General features: G+C 41.8%; 1 protein-coding gene across 1 annotated transcript; it reads left to right on the forward strand.

The window, feature by feature from the left end:
- Positions 1 to 351: 351 nt before the first annotated feature.
- DDX47 (DEAD-box helicase 47) lies at positions 352 to 15346 on the forward strand. The gene is made up of 12 exons (XM_002917976.4): positions 352 to 505; positions 1177 to 1270; positions 6896 to 7084; positions 7333 to 7404; positions 7631 to 7749; positions 8766 to 8837; positions 8956 to 9072; positions 9606 to 9752; positions 10511 to 10648; positions 12474 to 12544; positions 13342 to 13471; positions 14796 to 15346. Exons 1-12 carry the CDS (start codon positions 419 to 421, stop codon positions 14925 to 14927), a joined length of 1368 nt encoding a protein of 455 aa, XP_002918022.1. The 5' UTR covers positions 352 to 418; the 3' UTR covers positions 14928 to 15346.
- Positions 15347 to 26983: the final 11637 nt, after the last annotated feature.

The raw sequence follows: 26983 nt of genomic DNA on the forward strand, positions 1-26983 counted from the left end.
TGTTCCCTCTCTCGCTGGCTGTCTCTATCTCTGTCAAATAAATAAATAAAATATTTAAAAAAAAAAAAAAGAAAAAAAAAAAAGAAAAGCAAGGGACATAATATGTGTGAGAGGTGAGGAAACTTCTTAAAAGGATCCTAAAAAGAAACTTCTTAAGAGGATCCTTAAAAGGGCAGATAGGAGGCCGACGTCATCAGGCCCTTCTGCACTGGGCTCAGTTCTACAAGGCCACACGTTTATGTCCATTCCCAGACTTTTTTTTTTTTTTTAACCGTTTCCGCTAAACCACACCCCTAGGGCCGGCAAATCCCATCAAGCCCGCAGGGGGGCGCCCAGAACAGGCTGGCCGGTGAGAACCAAAACTACATTTCCCAGCATCCCGCACGCCGCCGACCCACTTTCGGAGTTCGCGGAAGACATGGCGGCGCCCGAGGAGCACGATTCTGCGACAGAAGCGCCTCAGCCGGCGGTGCAGGAGGAGGAAACTAAAACGTTTAAAGATCTGGTGAGCGTGGATGACGCCAGCTCTTCTTTGTACTGCTGGCGCCAGGCGCATAGAGTCCGGTTACCTTACATCCTGGCTGGTGGTGTACAAAAGCAGCTAGGGCCTAGTTGGGCTTTACCTCAGAATTTCCGAAGCTTGGGTTCCGACTCTGTCCCGAAGCCTCTGGGTGTGAATGGTGGGAGGGCTGCCCGTGCCTGAGAGTCCCCATTTGCGTTTTTCTCCATTTTGGTGTGGAGACGTTTGTATTTGCCAGGAGACTGTACATGCGGCAACCCCCCCACACCACCCCGCCAAAATCTTGGGCTACGGAGTCAGATGAAGCGGGTTTGGATTCTGACCCAGTCGCTTTCTAGGGTCACGTTGTTACCTCGCCGTGCCTCACTCTGCACATCTGTAAATTGGGGGTAATAAATATGGCATAGAATTGTGAGGATCAAATGAACTAATACATGTGAAGAACTTGGCTTCGTCTCTGGGTGGGAAGTGTTAAGTCTTGAGGTGCTGTCTCAGTGCTCATAATTAAAGAGTAGGCTCGCAATACTTTTTGAACCAAAGGGTAAGGGATGCACATGTCACCAGCAGGGTGGCTCTGATATTCATTGAATTAGCAGGGAGGCACGTGTGTGTGTGTGTGTTCTTCTTTGCTGAAGTTTGTTTTTCTGAATTCTAAGGGTGTGACAGATGTGTTGTGTGAAGCTTGTGACCAGTTGGGATGGACAAAGCCCACAAAGATCCAGATCGAAGCTATTCCTTTGGCCTTACAAGGTAGGTTGAAATTAAATATGTGGCTCAATACAGGTTCAGTGTGAGGTTATACTCAATTAAATACTTAGCATTTTTGAGAGCTATTCTTGCATACTTCAAGTGATATAAAAATGTGGCCACTGAAGATACAAAATTTGTGGTTTATTGACTTTTGCAAAAATTCTCTTGTTCTACTGAGGTTACGTTTTATAAGGAGATTTGTTGTCTACAACAGATGCTGACTTTAAGGAAGCACTAAAGTTTACTGACAAGAAACTTGTTAGGAATTATGAGTCAATAAGTGAATAAGTACATAAGGGTGCCTGGAATATCTGTTAGTATGTAAAGGAGTTGAGAGCTCTTGCTTTGTGAGACATATTTATCAGATTTGCAGAATAATGGCTAACATGTTGGTTGATGACTAATGGGACCAAAAGTAACAGGATGAACTTTTGTAGGTGTAGAGGTAAAGTCCTGCTGTTAGATTCCCAAAGCCCAGCTTCACAGGATTAGGGTTGGTGGTAAAAGAGAGCTAACAACGTTAACTGAAATTTGTTAAGATCCTTAAGAGAAAATGAAGGTAATCTTAGCTACATTAAGATTTTTTCCCCCCAGAAAAATGTATAAATGTATCTTACCTAGAATTTACCCCCTGCCCTGAATTCCTCTCCCGCATATCCCAGGTTACAAACTCTTGAACTAGCTCTAGGGAGAGAAAAGTGCCTTGGACTGGTTAGAACCCACCTAGAATAGTATGCTTAGTTCTGGGGATCAATTTTGAGGGACCAACTGAGTGGCAGTGAATGTGATACAGTATCAAGAATAGTCCTAAATTGGGTGCCTGGGTGGCTCAGTCGGTTGAGTGTAGGACTCTTTTTTTTTTTTTTTTTTTACCGAGATAGAGACAGCCAGAGAGAGAGGGAACAAGCAGGGGGAGTGGGAGAGGAAGAAGCAGGCTCATAGCGGAGGAGCCTGATGTGGGGCTCGATCCCATAACGCCGGGATCACGCCCTGAGCCGTAGGCAGACGCTTAACCGCTGTGCCACCCCGAGTGTAGGACTCTTGATCCCGAGTTATGATCTGGTGGTTTTGGGATTGAGCCCTGTGTAGGACTCCATGCTCAGTGCCGAGTCTGTTTGAAATTCTTTCTCCCTCTCGCTCTGTCCCTCCCTGCTCTCGTGCATGCACACACGCTCTCTCTTTTTCAAATAAAAAATTAAATCTTAAAAAAACCAAAAGTCCTAAATAGTTAAAGGAGCTGAGTGCGTTTGGTCTGGAGAAGAGTAGAGCTGGGTGGGATATGATAATTGGCTTCAGTGATTTGAAGAGCTGTCATGTGGAAAAGTAATTAAGCTTTGTGAAATTCCATTTGTTCCTTCCATAAATAGTAAGTATCTGATATAAGTGTAAGCACCAGAAGTTAAGATTTGGCCCTCTCCAAGAATTTGGAGTCTAGTAAGGAAATAATTATAGATCTATTATAAGGTGAACAGGGGCAGAAGAAAGTTACATTCCAAGTGCACTGAGGGAGGAGACATAGGTTATTACTTATGGGGATGGATTAGAGGAAATTTTATTTTTCGGCTGGGAAGGTTGGAAAGACATTCAAGCTGAACCTTGAAGACTGAATAGGATTTAGACATTCATGTATGATAGGAAGAGAGGACTTTGTAGGCCTAGGGAACAGCATGAAAAAAAGCTGAGGAGGCTGGACAAAACATGGGCATGCATGGAGGCCTGCAAGTACTTAACAGAGAATAGGGGGAAACATTAGTAAGATCGTTGGGGCCAGATTATGCCGAACTTAAATGCCGGGTAAAGGAATTTGGTCTTTGTTCTACAGGCAATGGACTGCCTTGGGAGATTATTTTTTTAGCAGGAGAATGAAATCCTTAGAGTTGTATTATTGGAATATTAATCTCATAGTTTTGTAAGGTAGTTTAGAGATGAGGGGCGAGAGGCTGTGGGACCAATCAGGAGGGCATTGCAGTAGTTTTGGCGATAAGTAAAGGGTAGGGTAGTGGTAGTGCGAATGAAAAAGAGAAAATGATAGAAAAAGGATCATCATGATTTTATAACCAGTTAATGAAAGGCAAGGAGTGGGGCAATTGAATATTAATGCCTGTGTGTCTAGGACATATTACTGGTGTAAAAAGGAACATAAGAGGAAAACTAATTCCAGGGAAGAGGTGTTCGGTTGGAAATTATTGATTTCAGGCATCAAAGAGATAGAATTGACTAATGCATGGTTGGAATCTGGGGATTACAGCTTGTTTAAGTGGCCAGAACTGGATACAGACACCATATCCAAAGGGAAGTTGTAGCCACAACTGTGGACATGGGTGAGGTTGCCACCTAAGGTCAAGAGGTGACAGGGGAGACGTGGAGGCTCAGTAGAGGGTTGAAAATCGTGAGAGTACAATTTCATACAAATTAGGTAAGGGAGAGTATTTCAGGGAAGGGATAGTAAACACTTTGAACTTGTTTAGAGAAGCTAGGATACGGACTGCGCAAGTGGGGAAGGAGTTTGAGCAGTCCGCACTACTGGAGTTGCTTTCGAATAGCAAAAAGAAGGGTTGGTGCGTTCCAGCATTTTCTTGCTTACCCTACAGCAGGTGTTGGAGGAAGGAACCCAGACTAGGTGGTGGTAATAATTTTGAAGTTGTTCATGATGTTTTCAGTAACAAGTTTGTATTGAATGCAGAGAAAATAGGAGTCCGTGAAAGATCACCAGGAACTGAGTAATGTGATTGACATAATCATCATGGAAAAAGTCTATATTCTTATTCTTGAGCTTATCTCATTCTAATGAACAATTTATAAATGTTTCATTTTAAAAAACCGGTAGATGCTGGCCCTAAGTAAGAGATTTAAATAAGAACACTTTCCTTTTTTCTTCTGTTAAATGAATTTAAGTTTGAATACTAATGATGGTGTCAGTTTCTACAAAGTTAGGGAGCTCTGGGTACATCCATTGTTCTTAAACCTTGTAACAATTCTGAAAGGTAGGAACCATAAAAAAATTTTGATCTCTCCATTGGTTTTTGAGCATGCTTTTCTTCCCATTTTTTCATGTGTTAAGTTTATTTCTAATTCAGAGATCACTCGGAGTCCTCTAGGAATTTCAGGCAGTTTTTTGAATGGCTGCGATATACCAAGCAGTTGTGTTAGGTCCTGGCAGTGTGACCAAGGTGAATGAATTTACTCTGCCCTTATGGGGAGTGTATTCTCCACAGACACTACCACTGGAAGGGCTTAGGGGTTGTGAGAGGAAGAAGGGAGATAATAGAGAAAAATTAGTCTCACAAAGCGAGTATTGCTTTGAGGGGATCATAAGAGAACTGTAAGCAGTGCAGGCCTTAACTGGTGGCTGTGGCCATCGCTCACAGCCACACGATTCGAGACACTTGAGCTCCTTGACTTCCCTAAATCTTTCTTATATACTCCTTCTGAAATTTTAAGATTTCCCTTGACAGAAACAGAGGGCAGATCCCACTGTTTTTGTTTTAGTTTTTTTCCTGTTCCAGAAGGCACGTTGTACCCTGGCAGGGAGGGCAGAATCCCCACAGAGTTGGGGAATAAAAACTTTGGAAGCTCTTAGCTCACAAGTAGGTGGGTGCTGTTGCAGTTCATTGTCACTTACCCTGCGATCAAGAGGAACATTCAAGTTAGTAAATGAGGGAGAAATTTTATCCCTGTATTGTCATCTGTTTTTGTGACAGTAACACAATTAGTCCATTGTCTGGTCTGACTTATCATTCACATCTATACCTGTACTTTTATATGGAAAATATTGATGTCACTGTTTAGAAGGGTAAAAGGTATCATATTTGGTTGTTTAATCTGGCATGGCCGGTGCTAGTTTAAGTGATTAATGTCTAAGAGACGAATATTGAAAAGTCTGTTCTATTTGATATCAAGCATTCTCCTTTCTTGAAGCTCTCTTCCTCCTCAGTTTCATGTCAGTATTGTCTTCTGTCTTTCTAGCTGTTCTTTCTCAGTTTCTTCTGGTTCCTTTTTCCTTGCAATGTTACATCTATCTTTATCCTTTTTTTTTTTCTCACTCTAAAACACTAGTACGATTTCTGGTGCAGTCCTGAAGCTATAACACTGTCTGCATCAGTGAATTTCAGCCAGCGCTCATCAGAATCACGTGTGGACGTTGTAAAATGATAGAGATTTCTAGCCCCACTGAATCAGAATTTCTACATGTGTGACCTAGGCATATATAGATACAGAAATCTCATAGATTATTCTGATGTGTCTGCCCCTGGGGGAGCACCACTGTTAGGGTGACCATGGCTCCCGCGTCTGTGTTTCTAGCCTGCTCTTCTCTGCTGAGCTCCAAACAAGTATGTCCAACTGGTTTTTAGATATTTCTCTCTGAGCCTATGGCATAAACCTCAAGTTCCCTCTGTTCAAACCAGAGTCATTGTTTTCCCCACCAGAACTGATTTTCTGGATGCCCCATCTCATTTTATGTCCTTTCAGTTTCCCAAGCTAGAAACCCATGTGTCAGCCACATGTTCTTGCATGACTTTCTACATCTCACTTGTTTCTGTCCTCACTGCCTTGCCTCAGTTCAGAATACGGTCGTAACTCCCCTGGTATCCTAATTGAGCTCTCGTTTTCCTGTGTGTTCCCCATTCTGTTTGTTTGGGTCATTTTAGATCGTAAGGAAGAGAGTCGAGTTCAGCTAACCTCAGGGGAAAGGAGTTTATTGTAGGGTTAATCTCTAGGTAGGGAAATCTCAGCAGTTGTATACAGCCAAGGAACAATGTGAGCGTCAACTGTGGCGGGCGTTTTTACTAGGAAGCGCTCCCAGGGGGCGCTGTTCTAGCGCATAGCTGCCTTGTGAGCTGCAGCCAGCCAGCCTAGAAATGGGGTCTTGGATTGGGAGTTAATTTCCAAATCTTATAGTTATGGGTTGATTGGTGATAACAAACCCCGGGGACCTCTTCTTAAGGGATTACTTACGGCATTCTTCCCTCAGAAGAAGCAGTGGAAATGGCCTGTACTGTTGAGCTCCTTGGCTCCTTATGCCATCAGGCCTAGGGTTTTTCTTTCTTAGGAATTATATTGATCATGATGTTCTCTGCTTAAAATCATTCAGTTCCTCCCTCTTAAAGGAAGACATACAAAACCCCCCAGCATGGCTTATGAGTTTCCTGTTTAGCTTCATTCTTCTCCCTTTCCCCTCCTTAACACTTCTGTATTCCAGCCACATTATACTTCCCCTCTCCCTGTCCGTGCTGTGTTCTTTAAAGCCACCACCCTCTGTCCTCATATAGGAATGTCCTTCTTTGTTTTCTTTGCTTACTTCCAGATTTAATTTACCCATCACCTCTGTTAGTCTTTTCTGACTCTTCTGGGCAGTAAGTTACTCCTTCCTTTGTGTTCTCACTGTATTTTGTAGGGGCTTATTTTAAAGTCCTAATCACATACCGTCTTTGTGTATGTCATCCCCAGATTTTGAGCTTATCTAGGACAAGACCATGTCTTCTGTCTATTCAGCCTTCCTCTCCCTCCAGTTCATCAAATGTTTATTCATTGTCTTCTTTGTGCCCACATTGGGTCATTGTAGAAAATATGGAAATAATGCAGAGAGCATTTCTTTGCTGTTAGATATTTTCTTTTTCTTCCTAGGTCGTGATATCATCGGTCTGGCAGAAACTGGCTCTGGAAAAACAGGGGCCTTCGCTTTGCCCATTCTGAATGCACTGCTGGAGACACCCCAGCGTTTGTTTGCCTTAGTTCTCACGCCCACTCGAGAGTTGGCATTTCAGATCTCAGAGCAGTTTGAAGCCCTGGGGTCTTCTATTGGTGTGCAAAGTGGTAAGTGTCTTAGAGGAAAGGAATCACAGAATTTCTTCACAAGTTGAGAATGAGTATAAAAGGAGAATGGAAGAAAGTATTACTAACATGAGTTCATTGACCTTAAGAACCAATTTGGTATTTTAGCTTTGGGGAAAGTTGTACAGGAAGAAAATATAAGAAGAAGTCTAGCACTGACTTTAAAAGATGTTCAGTGAACTATGGAAGAAATAAAGGCTCTCTCTTCTGTATTCTTTTTATTTCTGTAGCTGTGATTGTAGGTGGAATTGATTCAATGTCTCAATCTCTGGCCCTGGCGAAAAAACCACACATAATAATAGGTGAGTAATTGACAAAGGTAAAAGGCCCTGGTGATGATGAATTGGAGAAAAACTACCGACGTTGGGTGTAACTTATTTCGCGGAGAACTTTGAAGAAAGGATATTTGTAATCCTGTTTAATTTTTTTTATTTCTGAAATTTGGGGGTTGGGGGTTGGGGTGCTTGGTAACTTTCTTTTTGTCCTCGTTCTTAAACATTGACCTTCTTCCTTAATCTTTCTTGATAGCAACTCCTGGTCGATTGATTGACCACTTGGAAAATACAAAAGGTTTCAACTTAAGAGCTCTCAAATACTTGGTCATGGATGAAGCAGACCGAATATTGAATATGGATTTTGAGACAGAAGTGAGCATTCAGTTTCTTTCCTCCTCTTAGGGCACCTTAGGTACCAGATTTCAAAATTTGGTTCATTACCCACCAGCCTTATGTGGAGCCCTATATCATCATCAGTTAATTTAAACATCTCTGCTGCCTTTTCTCATTCTTGGTGCTCCTCACATTGTCGGTGTCTCTTTAGGATGTAGTTTGACTTTGATTTCAGATATGAGAAATTTCTTTTCTTTTTTTTTTTTAAAGATCTTATTTATTTATTTATTTGACAGAGAGAGACATAGCGAGAGAGGGAACACAAGCAGGGGGAGTGGAAGAGGGAGAAGCAGGCCTCCCGCTGAGCAGGGAGCCTGATGCAGGGCTCGATCCCAGGACCCTGGGATCATGACCTGAGCCGAAGGCTGACGCTTAACGACTGAGCCACCCTAGCGCCCCAGACATGAGAAGTTTCAACCAGATTTCTTTTCCATTTAATTTGATTTATACCTCTTTCATAGATTTTTCATTATCTTTATATTCTGTCATCATAGCTTACTTAGTTGATGAACACCTATTCTTGACTTTTCTCTTAGGTTAGCTTGGCTCTAATTTAAACTTCTTTTCTGTGAATGGGATTTTCTTTAATAGCATGTGGTATTCAAAAAAATAGCACCTGTTATATCAAAAAGTAAATATTCAGGGGCGCCTGGGTAGCGCAGTCGTTAAGCGTCTGCCTTCGGCTCAGGGCGTGATCCCGGCGTTCCGGGATCGAGTCCCACATCAGGCTTCTCGGCTGAGAGCCTGCTTCTTCCTCTCCCTCTCCCCTGCTGTGTTCCCTCTCTCGCTGGCTGTGTCTCTGTCACATAAATTTAAAAAAAAAAAAAAAATCTTAAAAAAAAAATATTCAGTTAATTTTAGCTGAATTGAATTGAATTTTTGAGTCCCCAGATTCCTACAGTGATACTTGTAGTTTTTTACTCTCCTTCACAAAGAGTATTTGCAAGTGTCCAGTCTAAATGTTATATTGGTATCGTTTCTTCTTTATGCCTTAGGTTGACAAGATCCTCAAAGTAATTCCCCGAGATCGGAAAACATTTCTCTTTTCTGCTACCATGACCAAGAAGGTGAAATTTTCTAAGACCTAATGTTTTCTTCTATATTAAGTGATAAATAAAAACAGTAACAATTATAAAAATAGACCACTCAGGAATCAGTGTACTATTCTAAGTTTTCTTTCTGTAGGTGCAAAAACTTCAGCGAGCAGCGCTAAAGAATCCTGTGAAATGTGCTGTTTCCTCCAAATACCAGACAGTTGAGAAATTACAGCAGTATTATCTTTTTATTCCCTCTAAATTCAAGGTAAAGTGTTTACTTTGATCATTCCTGCCTCTCCCTCTCCTTCCTCAGCAAAGCATCTGAAAGTGTGTCCACTTTTGATTAGCTAAGAGCTGTGCTCCTGTTTGTTTTAGAGCGCTTACTGTGCTTTTAGTTATCACTGATAAAGTCAAACATTCCGGGAATTCATAGCATGCTAAGCCACAATAATGATATAATTCCTTTCCAGCCCCATTCTTGAAGTAGCTTTTCTTTTGTCTACTGATTATGTGGCTTTTTTTTATAAATAGGCAAGGGACCCTAGTTTTGTGCTTTGATGTAAGGACTTTTCCTGATTGCTGACTACAAGGAGTTACGCTTGGCTTTAGGCTGCATGTGAGATTTATGGTTCACAGACATGATAATGCTGCTTCAGGAATGCAAAACTGGCAGCTGGGGTCTGGAAAGTTGAGAAGCAACTGTGTATAGGCTTAGTCTTTTACGTAATTTATATGCCCAGGACTCCAGTCCTTTCTTCCAGATTCAGTTACTTACATTGTTTTGGGTTTGTAACTTAGGATACCTACCTGGTTTATATTCTCAATGAATTGGCTGGGAACTCCTTTATGATATTCTGCAGCACGTGTAACAATACTCAGAGAACAGCTTTGCTACTCCGAAATCTTGGATTCACTGCCATCCCCCTCCATGGACAGATGAGTCAGGTAAAGATTCTTTGGTGTCATTCGTGGTGAACTGGTGGCATGAGAAAGGTAAACTTTATAGCAGTAGATCTGTGCAAAAATGTGAGACATTAATGCATCTTCCTAGAATTATTCAGATTTTATGGGCTTTGAAGTATTGCTCTGGATGCCTCCTGCCTCCTTTCTCCTTCCAGGATAGTGAGAGGCTCAAATTGGAAGATTCCGTAGATATTTGTCTGGTATGGAAGCTCTTGAGTTGATTTATTTATTCAGCCCTAGTGGTAATAGTGATTCTTTGGTCTCAAAAGACTTTTTTTTTTTTTTTTAAAAGATATTATTTATTTATTCGACAGAGACAGAGACAGCCAGCGAGAGAGGGAACACAAGCAGGGGGAGTGGGAGAGGAAGAAGCAGGCTCATAGCGAAGAGCCTGACGTGGGGCTCGATCCCATAACGCCGGGATCACGCCCTGAGCCGAAGGCAGACGCTTAACTGCTGTGCCACCCAGGCGCCCCAAAAGATTTTTAATAAATTATTTTTCAATTCTCTGTCATCTTAAAACATCCTTATTTTATGTTAGTATTTTCTAGCCTTAGTCTTAAATATTTTTTTGTTGCTTCCATATCTCCTTTTGATCTGTGAAGCCCAGTCTGGACGTAAGGGGAAATATCTTGTTAAAAATTTCTCTCTGTTCTTATATTTAGTGTGTTTATCTTAGATTCTAAGATTCCTTAGCTTTCCAAGATTAAATTTTCTTTCATTTCTTTTCATCATCTCAGAGCAAACGCCTAGGATCCCTTAATAAGTTTAAGGCAAAGGCCCGTTCTATTCTTCTAGCAACTGATGTTGCAAGCCGAGGTTTGGACATCCCTCATGTGGATGTAGTTGTTAACTTTGACATTCCTACCCATTCCAAGGTGAGTCCTGTCCCTGACCTGATTTTCTAATCCCAAAATGTATTTCTTTCTTTTTTTAAAATTGAGGTATACTTGACATATAATGTTAGTTTCAGTTGTACAACATAATGTTAAATGATATTTGCATATATCATGAGATGATTGCCACAAAGTCTAGTTAACATGTGTCACCATACATGGTTATGAATTTTTTTTTCCTTGGGATGAGAACTTTTAAATTGTACTCTTAGCAGCATTCAAATGTGCAATACAGTGTTATCAACTATAGTTGCCATGCTGTACGTTACAGCCCCATGACTGACTTATTTTGTAACTTGAAGTTTGTGCTTTTTGACCCCCTTCACCCAGTTTATCCATGACCCCCATAATTCCCACCTTTGGTAGCTACCAGATCTGTCCTCTGTATCATGAGCTCAGTTTGTTGTTTTTTTTTTTTTCTTTTTTTCTTTTCAGAATGCACATATAAGTTAGCTTATACAGTATTTGTCTTTCTCGGACTTATTTCACTTAGCATAATGTCCTTAAAGTCCATGTCTGTTGTTGCAGATGGCAAGATTCAATTCTTTTTTATGGCTGAATAATGTTCCATTGTATCCAAAATGTCTGTCTGTCTGTCTGTCTTTCTTTCTTTCTTTCTTTCTTTCTTTCTTTCTTTCTTCCTTCCTTCCTTCCTTCCTTCCTTTCCTTTCCTTTCCTTTCCTTTCCTTTCCTTTCCTTTCCTTTCCTTTTCTTTCTTAAGATTTTTTATCTATTTATTTGAGAGAGAGTGAGTTGAGTGAGAGGAGGAGCAGAGGGAGAGGGAGAAGCAGACTCCATACTGAGCAGAGAGCCTGACATGGGGCTTGATCCCAGAACTCTGGGATCATGACCTGAGCTGAAGGCAGACATTTAACCAGCTGAGCCACCCAGGCTCCCCCAAAGTATATTTCTTAATGGAATGTTTTCTGTCTCTCCTTAGTTGCAACATCATTTTATATATTTTGTCCTCAATTAGTTAAGTATCAAAAACTGGGAACGCTCTTGATTTATTCATTCTTGTTATTGTGCACGTGCCTGAGGATATCAGTAAATGTGGATGAAGGTAGCCAAAGAGAGGTATTGGGTGCTTACAGCCAGCGAGGTAGGTGCAGCGTACGCCGATCTTCGTCAGTCTCATTTCTTCAAGATGGTCAGCTTGTGGTTCTTGGTGTATCTCAGGGTTTCTCAGCCTTGGCACCATAAACGTTTTGGGCCAGCAGATTCTTTGCTGTGGGGCTGTCCTTCGCATAGTAGGATGCTTGGCAGCATTCCTGGCCTCTACCCACAGGTGACATGGTGACAACCAGATGTGTTTGTTGACATTTCCAAATATCCCTTGGGGAGGACAGAATTGCCCCCAGAACAACTAATATTTATTGGCTTTGTGTTTAACTGATGTCTCATTTGATTCTGACAATAACTCTGAGTTTGGGCATGTTTTATATCCCTGTTTTATAGAGAGAAACCCATTCAGAGAAGCTGTGTGACTTGCAGATAGTGGTGTGGCTAGTAGGTGGTAAGACCAGAGCCATGATCCAGGTCTGCCTCTAGATCCAGTGCTGTTTTTCTCTAGACCACGTAGATATGCTTTAAATTTGTCTTCCTGTAAAAGAAAAAAAAGAGTCAATTTGGTGCTGTAAGGAGAATAAAAAAGAGAAAGTAGATTTATCTCATCCTGTTGCCCAATCCATTTTTCCACGTTTCAACACAAGTCTATTTTCTTTCAAAGGTTTGCAGTAAGACTTTACGTTCATATGTTCCGTTTATATTTTATGTAACTCACGTTTATTTACACTTTTTATTTCAGGATTACATCCATCGAGTAGGTCGAACTGCTCGAGCTGGGCGTTCGGGAAAGGCTATCACCTTCGTCACACAGTAAGTGAATTGACTTTAGGGGCAGAACAATGGAGAGAAAAGAGCAGAGCTTTGGAGCAGACTGACTTGGCGCCTGACTTTGCCATTTACTCGAATAGTCCCTTCATCTCCCTCATGCTGTTTCATCATTTGTAGAATGGAAATTATAATAATACGTACGTAGCAGAGTTTTAATGAGGGTTGGCGATACGCAGGTAGGAGGTCTAGTATGGTGTTCAGCATACAGAAGCACACGAAGAAACCCCTGCCGTTCCTTTTAGCTGCTGAAGCTGGAGCACAGTGACCCTTCCCCTCAACTCAGAGTATTAGAATAATTAGTTTGGTTTTGTTTCTAAAAGGCACAAATTTTTATGTAACCAGGGCTTTTCTGGGAGTAAAGAATACGCTTGGGTGATTTTCTAGTGGTCTGTGTACAGAAGATGGCATCTAGTCAGTTTTCTGAGGAGGAATAATGGATTCGGGAGTGTTTAAAACTGGCTCCTGTTGGGGCGCCTGGGTGGCACAGCGGTTAAGCGTCTGCCTTCGGCTCAGGGCGTGATCCCGGCGTTATGGGATCGAGCCCCACATCAGGCTCTTCCGCTATGGGCCTGCTTCTTCCTCTCCCACTCCCCCTGCTTGTGTTCCCTCTCTCACTGGCTGTCTCTATCTCTGTCGAATAAATAAATAAAATCTTTAAAAAAAATAAAAATAAAATAAAGCTGGCTCCTGTTGCATCAGATGACAGAATGCATACTTTTGGAATGGACGGACATTTGCACTGTCAGCCAACCGAAGCCATGCCAATTGTCTTTCCTCAGGTATGATGTGGAACTGTTCCAGCGCATAGAACACTTGATTGGGAAGAAACTGCCTGTCTTTCCAACACAGGAAGATGAGGTTATGATGCTGACAGAACGTGTGACTGAAGCCCAGAGATTTGCCCGCATGGTACGCAACTTATTTTCTCACCAACTTAAATGCAAACAATGTTAGCTGTTGTGTTCATCCTCGTAACAAACCACGGGAACTGAGTTATTATTTTATTCCCAATTTAAGATGAGCGTACTAAAGTACAGAGATGGTAGGTAATTTGAATCGGGGTTTGGGCTCAGTCTGACCACAGTGACCACATACTCAGCTGCTGTTCATGTTTCACGTGTGGCAAGAAAACCTTTGGATTTGAGATCAGAAGATCCAGCTGTGAATTGGACATCGTGGGTTTGGACAGTGCATCTAACCTCTCAGAGTCTGTTCCTCACCTGAAAAATCGGGAATAATAATTACCTTGATACTGTACAAGGGTGTTTTTGGTACCAGATAAGCTAACGTGAACTGCATAGTTACTAATAGTAAGTGGCAGTAATAATAGTGGTGGGGATGGATGGGAATATTCTAAAGGAGAATCCTAGCAAGTGCCGTGTGCTCTCTAGAGTTCTTGTTTGAGGGATAAGACAGCTTTGCCCCTGGGGTGCTTTCTGAGTAGCCGAGGTGTGGGCTTGTTTTTGTTTTTCTGCTCACGTGGAATTCTTTGGTATTTTGGTTTATAAAAATATTATATGTACATTGAAAAAAATTTCAGAAAATACAGAAAAGATTAAAATAGTGAATTGAAACATATAAGCCATCCCACACAGAGAACATTTGGCTATTGATAACATTTGGCTATTTTTCCCTTTTTAGCCATACTTAGATTTTTATCTAATTGACATTTTTCTATTTTAACAAATAGCCATGTGATCACTTCTTAATGGCTACAGAGAATTCCATTATAATATATAACATGACATATTGGTGCATATACGTTTATGCTTTTTCACATGTTTTGTATTTTAAGTGGTACCATGTTGGACATCCTAATATGTGTAGCTTTGTATACTTGTTTCTTTTGAATAAGTTCTTAGAAGTAGAATTCATTGTTGGGCCGAATTAATTGTTGGGAATTCATAGAGAATGCCAGATTTCCCACCCCTCCCCACTGAAAAGCTATAGCAGTTTAAACTGTCAGCGAGAGTGTATGTGGTTGTCCCCACACCTTGACTGATACAGGGTATTACTATTCTCTTAAATCTTTGCTGGCCTGCCATGTGAAAATAATAGCTTATTGTTTTAATTTTCATGTGAACACTTTTGTGCATTAGGATTTGGGTCTTACCCCTTTACGAATGTGAGGTGTTAGGGAGTTACTTAGTGTTTGATTTTAGGGAGAGGAGAGCAGGATGTGTTACCCTCAGTGATAGTAACTTTCACTCCCATTGTTTCTCTTTTCTTGCAGGAGTTGAGGGAGCATGGAGAAAAGAAGAAACGCACGCGGGAGGATGCTGGGGACAACGATGACATGGAGGGTGCTATGGGTGTCAGGAACAAGGTGGCTGGAGGAAAAATGAAGAAACGGAAAGGCCGTTAATTTCTCTTATAAAGACTGGATTTCAGCCTTCTGTTCCGTAAAAGAGACTGTAGAAGAGAATGAGACCTCCTTGGGCAGAGTTCCTCGGACCCAAATCTGTCAGAAGGATGTTCAGAACCTCATCTAAGTCAGCACTCGTTCCCCTTCTGTAGAGCACCATGACTGCAGACCGGCTTTTACGGTGCTGAGGTCAGCTCTGGGTCCTTGGTCATGAGCTGAGTGGGATGTGCTCTTCTGTCACTTCACACAGACCTTTGCTTTTTCAGCTGCAGGTCGAGACTAGGTTGATGCAGCACTGGACCTGGTATTGTAGATGGAAGAAGCTTCTATATCTGTGAACTGTTGATATTTCAAGCAGTCCCAGCTTGTGCTTCGTTAGACCTAATGTGGAATAATAAATTTAAATATTAATTTTAAAAGATTCATACTCCGTGAAGACCTTTATAGGTTGAGGGACTTGACATATTTCAGTAAGATCTTACTAATAGATCAGAAACTGGCAGTGGCAGTTACGTGGCAGATTCATTGCTTGTGTTGAATTAAGGTAAACATTATTTATAATATAAAAAAATCCACAAAGAAACAAGATGATGGATGGCTTTGAAAGGGAAGTCCTGCTTAAAAAGAGGTTGTGTTTTTCTTGGCGATGGACCAAAGTCCATAAGTTAGACTGCAGAGTCTGTTAGATCACTAAACAGATGCACTTCCCTGGCTTCTTGGAATAAACACTTGGATAGGAAGACTGGTTTCCAATATAGACTCTTATCCCCAGGTAACTGGAGTAAAACCAAGAACCATCAGAGATACAGGGTAATTCCAAGACCCAGTTTCACCCCCTTGTCACAATGCTCATTGGCTGATACCTTTTCTTTGTCTCCATCTACTGGATGACATAACTCAGGAGAGGTAAAGCTGGGCCATCCGCTCCTGGAGAGAAAATAGACCATGACTCTGTAGGGATTGGGTGGGATAGGGGAATTCAGAAACAACTGTGAACTGCAGTCTTGAACAGTCTTGTGCTCTTTTAATTCAGGAGATGCCTAATCATTTTTGTCAATTTTAACAGTTTTATTAGAAGAGGATGTGTCTGGAGCGGCAGAGCCAGGGCGAAGAGGTTCCAGTGATTTAAGATTGAGAGTGAGTTTTGGCAGAAGAGAAACTCCATATATATCTTAATGAAAAGTACATGTTTCAATGATTATGTTTCTTAGAGTCTAAGTGGTAAGAAGTGAAGAGTAGACGTCAGTAAAGTTCTGTGGTAGTCAGGTGTGGACACTGATTGTAGGAAGATCTTTATAAACTTAGGGGGTGGGGTACATTCTGCCACAACTGCGTGCAAGAGGAATGCCTGTGGATAAGGCATTTATAATTAATTGAAATCTAAACACTTGGCTTATTTTGTTGTTTAGTTTGCTCTGCATTTCATTGCTCCTCGTTATGGTGCATTTGCATGAGGATTAAGTTAGAGAAGTCAGGAGTCCATAAGAAAGAAGGAAAGGAGAAAAAGGATAGAAGAAAAAGAGAGCCAAGCAGTTGAGTGGGACTATAGTTGTGACTGTTTGTTTTGAGTTTTGTGTACCACTGGAGGCTAATTCTTCCTGAATGTTGTGTTTTCCTGATGGGACTCTCTGAGGCGGCTAAGGTTAGTAGCAACTGTCTGAGCCTTTGGGTAAAAGTGAATGGATGGTTGCTGTTTCAGTTCATTGGAGGACTTCAGAAGCAAGCTGGCATTGAATTGGATGGTGGGTGGTGGGTAAGAGAGATTGGAATTATCCTGAAGGAGTCTGAACTTTCTAAATAGGTTGGGGTCTCTCACAAAGGATCTGTAGATGCCTGAAGTGTATGCATATTTCTGGGGAGACCAAAAGGATTAAAAACTATTGCTCTAAAGCTTAACTATTGTCTCTATATACATAATTATGCTTTGCTAGGATGGGACGCTAGGACACTCAGGGAAGAAATGTGACTGATCCATCTTTAGGCATATTAGGAGGTCCAGACCATAAGCTAGGGTTCCACACAGGATGAATAAAGATGTTACTGCGAAGGATAGGAGGCACAGAAATAAATAAATATGATCTATTAGTGAATTAGGACAGAGCTGGGGGTTTGTACCATTAATTGGATCTGTTCTTGTTCCCTTATCCCCTGAGGCAAGGTTGCGAGGTGTGTGTTAGTTTCTTAGGGCTGCCTTAATGAAGTACTATACATTGGGGGGCTTAAGACAAACTCTTTGGCTCACAGTTCTGGAAGCTAGAAATCTGAGATGAAGGTGTCAGCAGAGCCTTGTGCCGTATGAAACCTCTAGAGAAGACTCCTTCCTTGCCTCTTCCCAGCTTCCGGTGGTTGGTTGCCAGCAATCCTTGGTGTTCCTCGTCCTGTGGCTACCTCTGCCTTCATCTTTGTATAACTTTCCTCATATGTCCGTGTCTTCACATGGCTTTCCTCTGAGGAAACCAGTCATTGGAGTTAGGGTGCATCCTAGTCCAGTATGACCTCACCTTAACTAACTATATCTTTGAAGACCCTATTTCCAAGTAAGGTCACATTCTGGAGTTCCAGGTAGACGCAGATTTTGGGGGGAGATTATTCAATCCAGTGCGGACCCATCTTTCCGGACTGCTATGTTATTTGGGGTTTAAGACTGTGGTGGAATAGAAGTGGTAGATAGAGTTGATGACAAAGAAAGTGGAGAAAAGACAGAAGGTAGGTCTTCAGAAATGGTTAAGATGGGTGGAAGCATAGTTTAAAATGAGGGGTGCCTGGCAGGCTCAGTGGGTAGAGCACGTGACTCCTGATCTTGGGGTTGTAAGTTAAAACCCCACGTTGGGTGTAGAGATTACTTAAACTCTTAAAGAAGTTTACAATGATATTATCTTAAATGAAATGTGAATTATCTTTGCAGTCAAGGTACCAAAGGCTCTAGTTTCAGTAGGGAGGGTGTTTCTGGCCTTTCTTCTGTTTCCTTCTTGGTGTAATTCCTTAGTTCTGTTTTCCTGATTTAAGAAACAGAGCTTCGGGGCGCCCGGGTGGCTCAGTTGGTTGAGCATCCGACTCTTGATTTTGGCTTAGGTCATAATTTCATGAGATCTCACGAGATGGAGTCCCAGGTCAGGCTCCACGAGCTTCAAAATAACCGACCAACCTCACCCTCTCCCCCAAATGCAAACAATTCCCACACCTAACTTGTATGACTTCATAAAGGAAGTAGCTCACAATAGTCGTGTAATGCTGGCCCAGAGATGATTTCCCCCTTTTTTCTCGTCTGAATCATGAAACACTTTATGTAGTATTTGTTGTATCATGGCTTCATGACACTAGCTAGTGTCATTTTAGTTCTCTTTCCAGAGCTGAAGTGAGATGAGGAAAATATCTCTACCTTATGAAGGGATCCCAGGATCCCAGTGATAGGGTTTTAGTTGGGTCGGCTATTCCAGGCTAAAAGCAGGCCGAGAATTACATGTATTCTGGAACTTAGGGTACTCTGAGGGGTTCTAGTAGTTGCCAGAAGGGGTCTAGACTCAACTAGCTTATTATTATTATTTTTAAAGATTTTATTTATTTACTTGAGAGAGCGAGCACAGAGGGAGAGGAGCAGAATGAAAGGGAGAAGCAGAACCCCGCTGAGCAGAGAGCTCAACACAGGCCTTGATCCCAGGACCCCCAGATCATGACCTGAGCCAAAGGCAGACACTTAACCGACTGAGCCGTCCAGGCACTCTGATTATTCTTTCTTAGTCCCTTAAAGATGGGATGCATATCCTAGAACTTAACCTGACTCTATAAAAACATCTGGCTTACAGCCAAAGTATTTTCCAGGTAGCTTCTTACCTGCAGATATCCAAAAATCTACATCAGGGGCATGTGGGTGGCTCAACCAGTTAAGCATCTGCCTATGGCTTAGGTCATGATTCCAGGGTCCTGGGGTTAAGCCCTGCATCGGGCGCCCTGATCACAGGGAGCCTGCTTTTCCCTCTCCCTCTGCCTGCCGCTCCCTCTGTTTGTGCTCTCTTTCTTTCAAATAAATAAAATCTTAAAAAAAAAAAAATCTAAATCAGAGATCTACTCCAGCTCCCTCAAAGCCTGCGAAAGGAGACCAGAAAGAACCACAGACTGTGGCCTTGGTCACAGAAAATGAAGGCATCCAAGTTATCAAAAGCAGGTAACAAAATAACGTCAAGAAAGTATGTTCCAAGAACTTGAGTACAGAATTAGAGAATATACAATAAGTGTTAATCCACATAGTTCTTAAGGTGAAATCTTGCCTCAGGGCAGATAAGTCAGGGTGTGAGTCATCTCTCTTCAGTTGGAATGACAAGAGACCCAGACCTTGGCACTAGAGATTCAAGGGTTATCCACACCCACATTCCTTTTCATGCCTCACCTGTCCCAGGTATGCACTAAAACACCAGCTAAAAATAACTACAGAAACTTGATCTCTGGAAAATAGCACTCAACAGTCTAACCCTAAAATGAAGAGCTGGTTTATACCAAATGGAAGAGAGACAGGAAGAAAATGGGCTCATGTGGGACCGTGTAATCTCCAGGACGTGGGCCCTGATGTCTGTTTTTATTCTTGGAAGTTTTAATCTGCTCACAGCCATCCCTCCACCTGCTACCTTCCTTAACCTGTGGATGCCATCTAGGGCTGGCAGAAACAGGAACGTTGGGGGAATGCAACAGACTGGGCAAAATATTATTCAAGAGACCTGTTGACTTGCTGTGTGACCTTGTGGGAGCTGCTGAACCTTGATTTCCCTCATTTGTTAATATGGAAATAAGAACGTCTATCCCATCTGCTTGCCAGAGTCTTGCACCTAGTTTTTGTGTTTTGTGTTTTTAAATTCTGTTGTCTCTCTCCCTTCCAGAATCTTGTGTCCCAGATACTGTGCCTGGTACCAGAAAGACAATTCTGAAAAAAAGTCAGATGCTCCCTTTGCCGAAGTCAGCTTTAAGTGAAAGCAGTCTTAGCATTGTACTGTGATTATGCTTGCCTAGAGGCCAGGGACCGTGGCTTATTCATGGATGCAATTTTAACATCTCGTAGGGCCCAGCACGCGGTGAATGTTCAATATCTGTCATTTTCTGGAACATACTATGTGTTGGCAGCTTCACATGTGTTGTCTCCAGTTCCTTGAACAATCCTGAAAGGTAGGTATTACTGTTCCCATTATAAGCTGTGGAGCCAGATGGTCAGATTTGCTCCTTAGTAGCCCTGGGATGTTTAGCGAGTTATTCAACCTTTTTGTGTTTCAGTATTATCTGAAGAAACACAGGTAGCAATATACCTACCTTACAAGGTTGTGAGGGTTAAGTGAGGTGGACTGGCTCATCGTATGATTAGTATGTATTAGCCATTATGAGTATGTTATTATTACTGTTACTGTGGATGGAGAGTGGCTAAGTAGCTTGCCCGGGTCATACAGCACGTAAGGGGCCAAGCAAAATTTGGTTTCAAGACTCTACCCTTGATATTACATACACTGTGTGTGTCTGTAACTTCATACTTTTCATTCAGTAAGTGCTTGTTGAATGAATGATGGAACCATAATATAATATATATTTTTTCTTTTGGAATAATTTCTTCTATCAGCAAATAAGTATTACCTAAATGAGCTTTCAGAGTCCACAACCTTTTTGCAAATTGGGAACAGCCTGGTGGGAGAACATGAAATTTTCATTTCCACCAGTAGATGGCAGAAGGAAGAAAAGATACTTGTGAATGTGCCGGAGTTCTCGTTCTGAGCAGAATGATAAATAATGAGACACAGTGACTGATTACAAGGGCTCTTGGTGTCATGTCTGGCTTACAGTGACTAAGGGGTGGGGGCCAGCGTGGGTATGAGAACTCCCCACAAGTATTTGAAGGGTGGCAACCTTTGAGAAGATCTAGGCTGACCCACAGAATGAGCCTGGGAAACTCAAGCACGCAGAAGTTAAGCTGCAGTAAGAAGAAAAAGTTGCCTTCTGCTCTTCTCTCTGCTCCACAGCCATAGTCCACATTCCCCCCTTTTCATCTAACAAGCAGCTCTGTTCTTTTCAAAAGTCTGCCCTTCCCTCCCGGGATTCTGATGAAGTCACTTGCCCTCTTTATGCCCTGCTCCTCCCTGCGCCCCCCAAGCCTGAACCTATGGGTACTGTTATTTGCCCCCCGCCTACCCCGGTACACGTGTTTTGTGTTTAGAATGCAAATTCTCTGAGCCATTAAAGCCCTTCTGCGTGTCCCTCTCTCTTACTGTTAACTATCTGGTAAGCTTTGTTGCCCTCCCTCTGTCAAACCAGCATGGCGCTCATTAGTGGGTGAGCCATTCCTTCGTCCATGCTGCCCTAAACAGCCGTCTTTCAGCTCCAAGTGATGGGGAAGTGTCCCTCTGGTTCCATAAGAGTAGTAGAAGCACTCCGGCATGGTGGTCAGAGGCACTGGGTTAGCTGCCCTCACTGATCTCTGTGCCGCCTCTTCTCCAGGCTTTCCTTTGCTGGAGGAGTCTACTGGTGGCTCCTGCTCGATACCTGACTTCTTGGAAATTCAAACCCAACCTATTCAATCCAGTGCCAACTTCAAACTAATATCCTTGTTGTGTTTTCTGGGTGGGTCAAGAGAGCAGGGACCGCCAGAAGATTTCTTATTTGACACATTCTGTTTGTACATTCATAATGGTTTGTTTGTGATTCTTAAAAATGAGGCTGTGGGGAGCCCGTGGTGTGCTAGGCATTTGCTAGGGGCTTGGCATATGTTATTTCGTTTACTGGAAGTAATGACTCATTTCTTGAGGAATCCTAGTAAAACTTGTTTATGATATGTTAAAACCACAACCTGATCATTCCTTATTCTGCACCTTCCATGGTTTCATACGTGCACCCAAGGGTGTTCGGGAACTTTTGCAGGGAAGGCTTATGCTAACAAAATAAGGCGGAGGTTCCGTCACATCATAGTTAATCTGTGGCTTGTTTCTCTTTCATTGATTTGGGTGGGATTCAAAGGGCTGGGGGTGAGGGGGAAATGGGGAAGATGCCCCTCTTCGCTGTAGTTTTGTGTTTTCTCCAAATGCCTAGAAAACGAATACGTTTGACATTTGGACTCTGCCATAATGTTCCCATGTGCAGCCTCACACAAAATCAGAACTTGAGGGTTGAGAGGATCTTGGAGATCAACCAGATTGTTCATTTTTCCTTTGAGTCAAAGGAAGTATGTGTGTGTTTCTGTTTGGATATGTTTTATATTGTGCTCCTGAGCTCACAGCTATTTAAAGAGAAACACTAGGGGTGCCTGGGTGGCGCAGTCGTTAATGTCTGCCTTCGGCTCAGGGCGTGATCCCGGCGTCGTGGGATCGAGCCCCACATCAGGCTCCTCCGCGATGAGCCTGCTTCTTCCTCTCCCACTCCCCCTGCTTGTGTTCCCTCTCTTGCTGGCTGTCTCTCTCTCTCTGTCAAATAAATAAATAAAATCTTTAAAAAAAAATAAAGAGAGACACTAAAATAGACTCCTGGTCTTCACAAAAGTTCTAGTGGAATTTTGTTCATAATCCCTGCCTAAGTGGGAAAAAATGCTTGCTTTTCAGGACTCACATGAAGACCGGAGTCTCCTTTTTGAGAAGAGTGGTGGAAACTGTTGGGGACAAAAGTGTGTTTTAGAAAACCCTGATCAGGGGCGCCTGGGTGGCACAGCGGTTAAGCGTCTGCCTTCGGCTCAGGGCGTGATCCCGGCGTTATGCGATCGAGCCCCCACATCAGGCTCCTCTGCTGTGAGCCTGCTTCTTCCTCTCCCACTCCCCGCTTGTGTTCCCTCTCTCGCTGGCTGTCTCTATCTCTATCAAATAAATAAATAAAATCTTTAAAAAAAAAAAAAAAGAAAACCCTGATCAGCCAAGCCCATTTTCCTAATAAATGCCAGTGTTGTCCCTAACCAGGTTCTAGGTGCTGTCTCGGGAGGAGTGTGGGTAGAGTCACATTTCTTACCTCACCTCTTCAGCATCTTTGTCCAGGTGAACTCCAATTATGAGTGATCACCAAGGGAGGCCTAGAGGGAGGCCAAAGTTGACATGAGGACGAGGGTCAGGCTGAGAAGTTCACCTGAGAATGGCGAAGAGCGGTGCACCTCTCTGTTGATCCCCTGGGTAGGGTGCAGGGACAGAGGAAAGGAGGGAGAGAAGCGTGTCCTGTGAGATTTGTAGCCTGTACATAAACGGCAGAGTTTTATGGTACTCAGTATAGTCACTTCCTGTACCTTCTCCTTCACTTTCCACACTCCCTGGGTGGGTCACTCACGGGCCAATGACCTGTGGCCAGGGCTCACTTCTCTCCCTGTGGCCTAGAGGAGTGGTTTCCACGGTGGGCACATGCATCCAGGGGAGTGCATGACGGTTTTTGGGGTGTGGGAAGAAGTAACTAGAATTTTTATTTAGACTTTATTTTAAACTCATCCTTTTCTGATTTCTATTTTTTGTGTGTTTTAGAATGTACATAAAGTATGGGAATAATTTATAATAAGTATATACAAATACGGAAACTTGTTAAAGTGTTATGTTAAATAGGGGTGTGTTATCAAGATTCGAGGCTAAAACTCTAGGGAATTAGTCTGACAACAGTCCTTTAAAAGAACTATTTCATGTTTCATTCTGAAATTAATTTTCAAACAAAAATCCTTTATATGTATTTTTTTAAAACTTTTTGGAGCAGTTTTATGTTCACAGCAAAATTGAGAGGAAGGTATGGAGATTTCCCATATATCTCCTCTCACACACATGCACAGCCTCCTCTGTTATCTACACCCCCTACCAGAGAGTACGTTGGTTCCAATCCATGACCCTTTGCTGACACATCACAGTCACCCAAAGTCCATAGTTACCTCAGGGTTCATACTTGGGGTTGCGCATTCTGTGCATTCGGACAAATGGATCTACCACTATCATATCCTACAGAGTATTTTCACTGCCCTGTAAATCCTGTGTCTGCCCCTTCACCCTTTCTTGTACCCCCAAACCCTGGCAACCACTGATACTGTCTCCAGTATCAGTATCAGTATTTACTGTCTCCATAGTTTTGCCTTTTTCCAGAATGTCATATAGTCGAAATCATATAGTATTTAGCCTTTTCAGACCTGGTTATTTCATGTAGTAATATGCATTTAAGCTTCCTCCATGCCTTCTCATGGCTTGATAGCTCTTTTCTTTTTAGCGTTGAATAATATTCCATTGTTTGGATGTATCATAGTTTATCCATTTGCCTACTAAAGGACATTTTGGGTTGCTTCCAAATTTTGGCAATTATAAATAAAGTTGCTATAAACATCTCTGTGCAGGTTTTCCCCCCACTCTTTTTTAATGTGATAGAATACTCATAAAATTTACCATCTTAACTACTTTAAAGTACAGAATTATGTGGTATTAAATATATTCATATCATTGTGGAACTACCACCACCTTCCATCCCTGTAACTCTTACCATGTTATAAAACTAAAAGTCTCACCATTAAACTAAATTCCCATTCTCTCCAATCCTCAGTCGCTGGCAACCAGCATTGTACTTTCTGTCTTTATGATTTTGACTACTCTTAGTACCTTATGTAAGTGGAATCATCCAGTATTGGCTTTTTGTGTCTGGCATATTACACTTGGTATAATATCCTCAAATTATATACATGTTCTGGAATATTGCAGAATTTCCTTCCTACTTAGAGCAGGATAATACCCTCTTGTCTGTATAGACCACATTTTGCTCATCCATTCATCTGTCAGTGGGCACTTGGGTTGCTTCCATGTTTTAGCTATTATGAATAAGGCTGCTATGAACAGGGGTGTTACAAATATTTCTTCAGCACCCTGCTTTCAGTTCTTCTGGGTATATAGCCAAAAGTGGAGTTGCTGGATAGTTCTATTTTTAACTTTATGAGAAAGCACCAAATTTTTTGCCATAGTGGTTGTACCATTTTACATTCCCACTAACGGTTCACAAGGGTTCCAGTTTTCTCTACATCCTTGTCAACACCTGTGGTTTCTGTTTTTTTAATAGTGGTCATCCTGATGGGTGTGAGGTGGAACCTTACTGTAGCTTTGATTTGCATTCCCTAATGATTAGTGATGTTGGGTATCTCTTCATTGGCCATTTGCATTATCTTTTTTGGAGAAATGTGTGTTTAAGTCCTTTGCCCATTTCTGAGTTGGGTTTTTTTTTCTTTTATATTTTATTTTTATTTTTATTTAATTTAATTTTTTATTTTTTTGAGGTTGAGTTTTAGTTCCCTGTATATACTGGATATTAATTCCTTACCACATATATAATTTGCAAATATTTTCTCCCGTTTTGTGGGTTGCCTTTTTCATCTGCTGATAATGTCTTTTTTTTTTTTTAAGATTTTATTTATTTATTTGAGAGAGAGACAGCTAGAGAGGGAACACAGCAGGAAGAGTTGGGAGAGGGAGAAGCAGGCTTCCTGGTGAGCAGGGAGTCTGTTGTGGGGCTCGATCCCAGGACCCTGGGATCTTGATCTGAGCCAAAGGCAGGCACCCAACGACAGCCACCCAGACACCCATGACAGTGTTGCACAAATTTTGATGCACAAATTTTTACAATTTTCATGAAGTCCAATTTGTCTATTTTTTCTTTTGTTACCTGTACCTTTGGTGGGTACCCAAGAAATCATTACCAAATCCAATGTCATGAAGCCTTTGTCCTATGTTTTCTTCTAAGAGTTTTATTGTTTTAGGTCTTACTTATATTTAGGTCCTTGATTCATTTTGAGTTAATTTTTGTATGTGTTGGGTAAGGGTCCAACTTCATTCTTTTGCATGTGACTATCTAGATTTTTCTCTTACTTTCATTGTGAGAACCTGCTTAAACTCTTAGAGGTAAATCTCACAAATTGTGGGGTTCCCCTATGACTGGGACCCCCCAGAGTTTTTAACTCTCAGAGTTGTGCACGCTGAACGTCCAACCGTTCATCAGTTACAGTTCAGGTTTTCCTCCCCTGGCCCTCGTTCCCACAGTGGTTTGTTTTTTGAGTCTCTCCTCTGGGAAGCTATGACTTCCTGTATTCACCTATCACTCTCCAGTCTTGGGGGTAGCAGTTTACACGTATCCTTACCTCTCTTATAGATCCTAGAAGAGTTGTTGATTTTTCAGTGTTTTTAGCTTTAACTTGTTATTAGGATGGAGTGGTAACTTCCAAGTTCCTTACATGTTGAAGTGGAAGTGGGAAAACAGAAACCTACTCTTAGGTTTTTAGTTTCATAGGTTGTTAGAACTTAGTGTAGCCTCCAAATTCTAATTTCAAACCAGAGATTTTTTCTGCATTTCCTAAGAGTTCACAGAAGGTGTGTGAGCTATTTTCACTATTTCCAGAGCCTAAGAAAGGCCTTAATTTTTACCCAAAATAAGACTGCATAGGCCAACTTAAAGGTCAAATACTTTGTGTTGCTTAGAAATATTAAATAGTTGGAGTGGTCCTCTTATACTGATCAGGAAATGTAGCTGGTTATGGGTATGGAGTTGACATTTGCTGCTTTGTTGACATCCCAACATCCTAACTCCCCCTCTATGTTGAGGGAGTTCCTCAGAAGGATGAAGTGGGGCACACCATTCCCACATCATGATTCCTGGGCAGCACTGAGTTTAAAACTGAACAAGGCCCTCCTCCAGGCCCTGCTTCTCAGGAGTCCCCACACTTTGGAGTGTTTTTCTTAAAATTTTCTAAGCCCCCCTTTTTCTTTGTGTCTTTCTATTTCTATTGTGTTTCTTTTAAATAGCATATACTTGGGTCTTTTTTTCCCCTGTGGTGAAAATTTCTGTTTTCTTATTGGAGGCTAGCTCATTTATATTTAATGTAACTTTTGATATGTTTAGGCTTGATTCTAACATCTTGGTTAGGTGACATGATGTTCCTACTTGTCCCTTCTATTGTTTATTTCTCTGTTCTTCTTCTCCTGTCCTCTTTTGGACAAATTGAATATTTTTTATTTTTTATTTTTTTTATTATTTTTTAAAGATTTTATTTATTTATTCGACAGAGATAGAGACAGCCAGCGAGAGAGGGAACACAAGCAGGGGGAGTGGGAGAGGAA

The sequence above is a fragment of the Ailuropoda melanoleuca genome, chromosome 16 (genome assembly GCF_002007445.2).
Source record: "Ailuropoda melanoleuca isolate Jingjing chromosome 16, ASM200744v2, whole genome shotgun sequence".
NCBI lineage: Eukaryota > Metazoa > Chordata > Mammalia > Carnivora > Ursidae > Ailuropoda > Ailuropoda melanoleuca.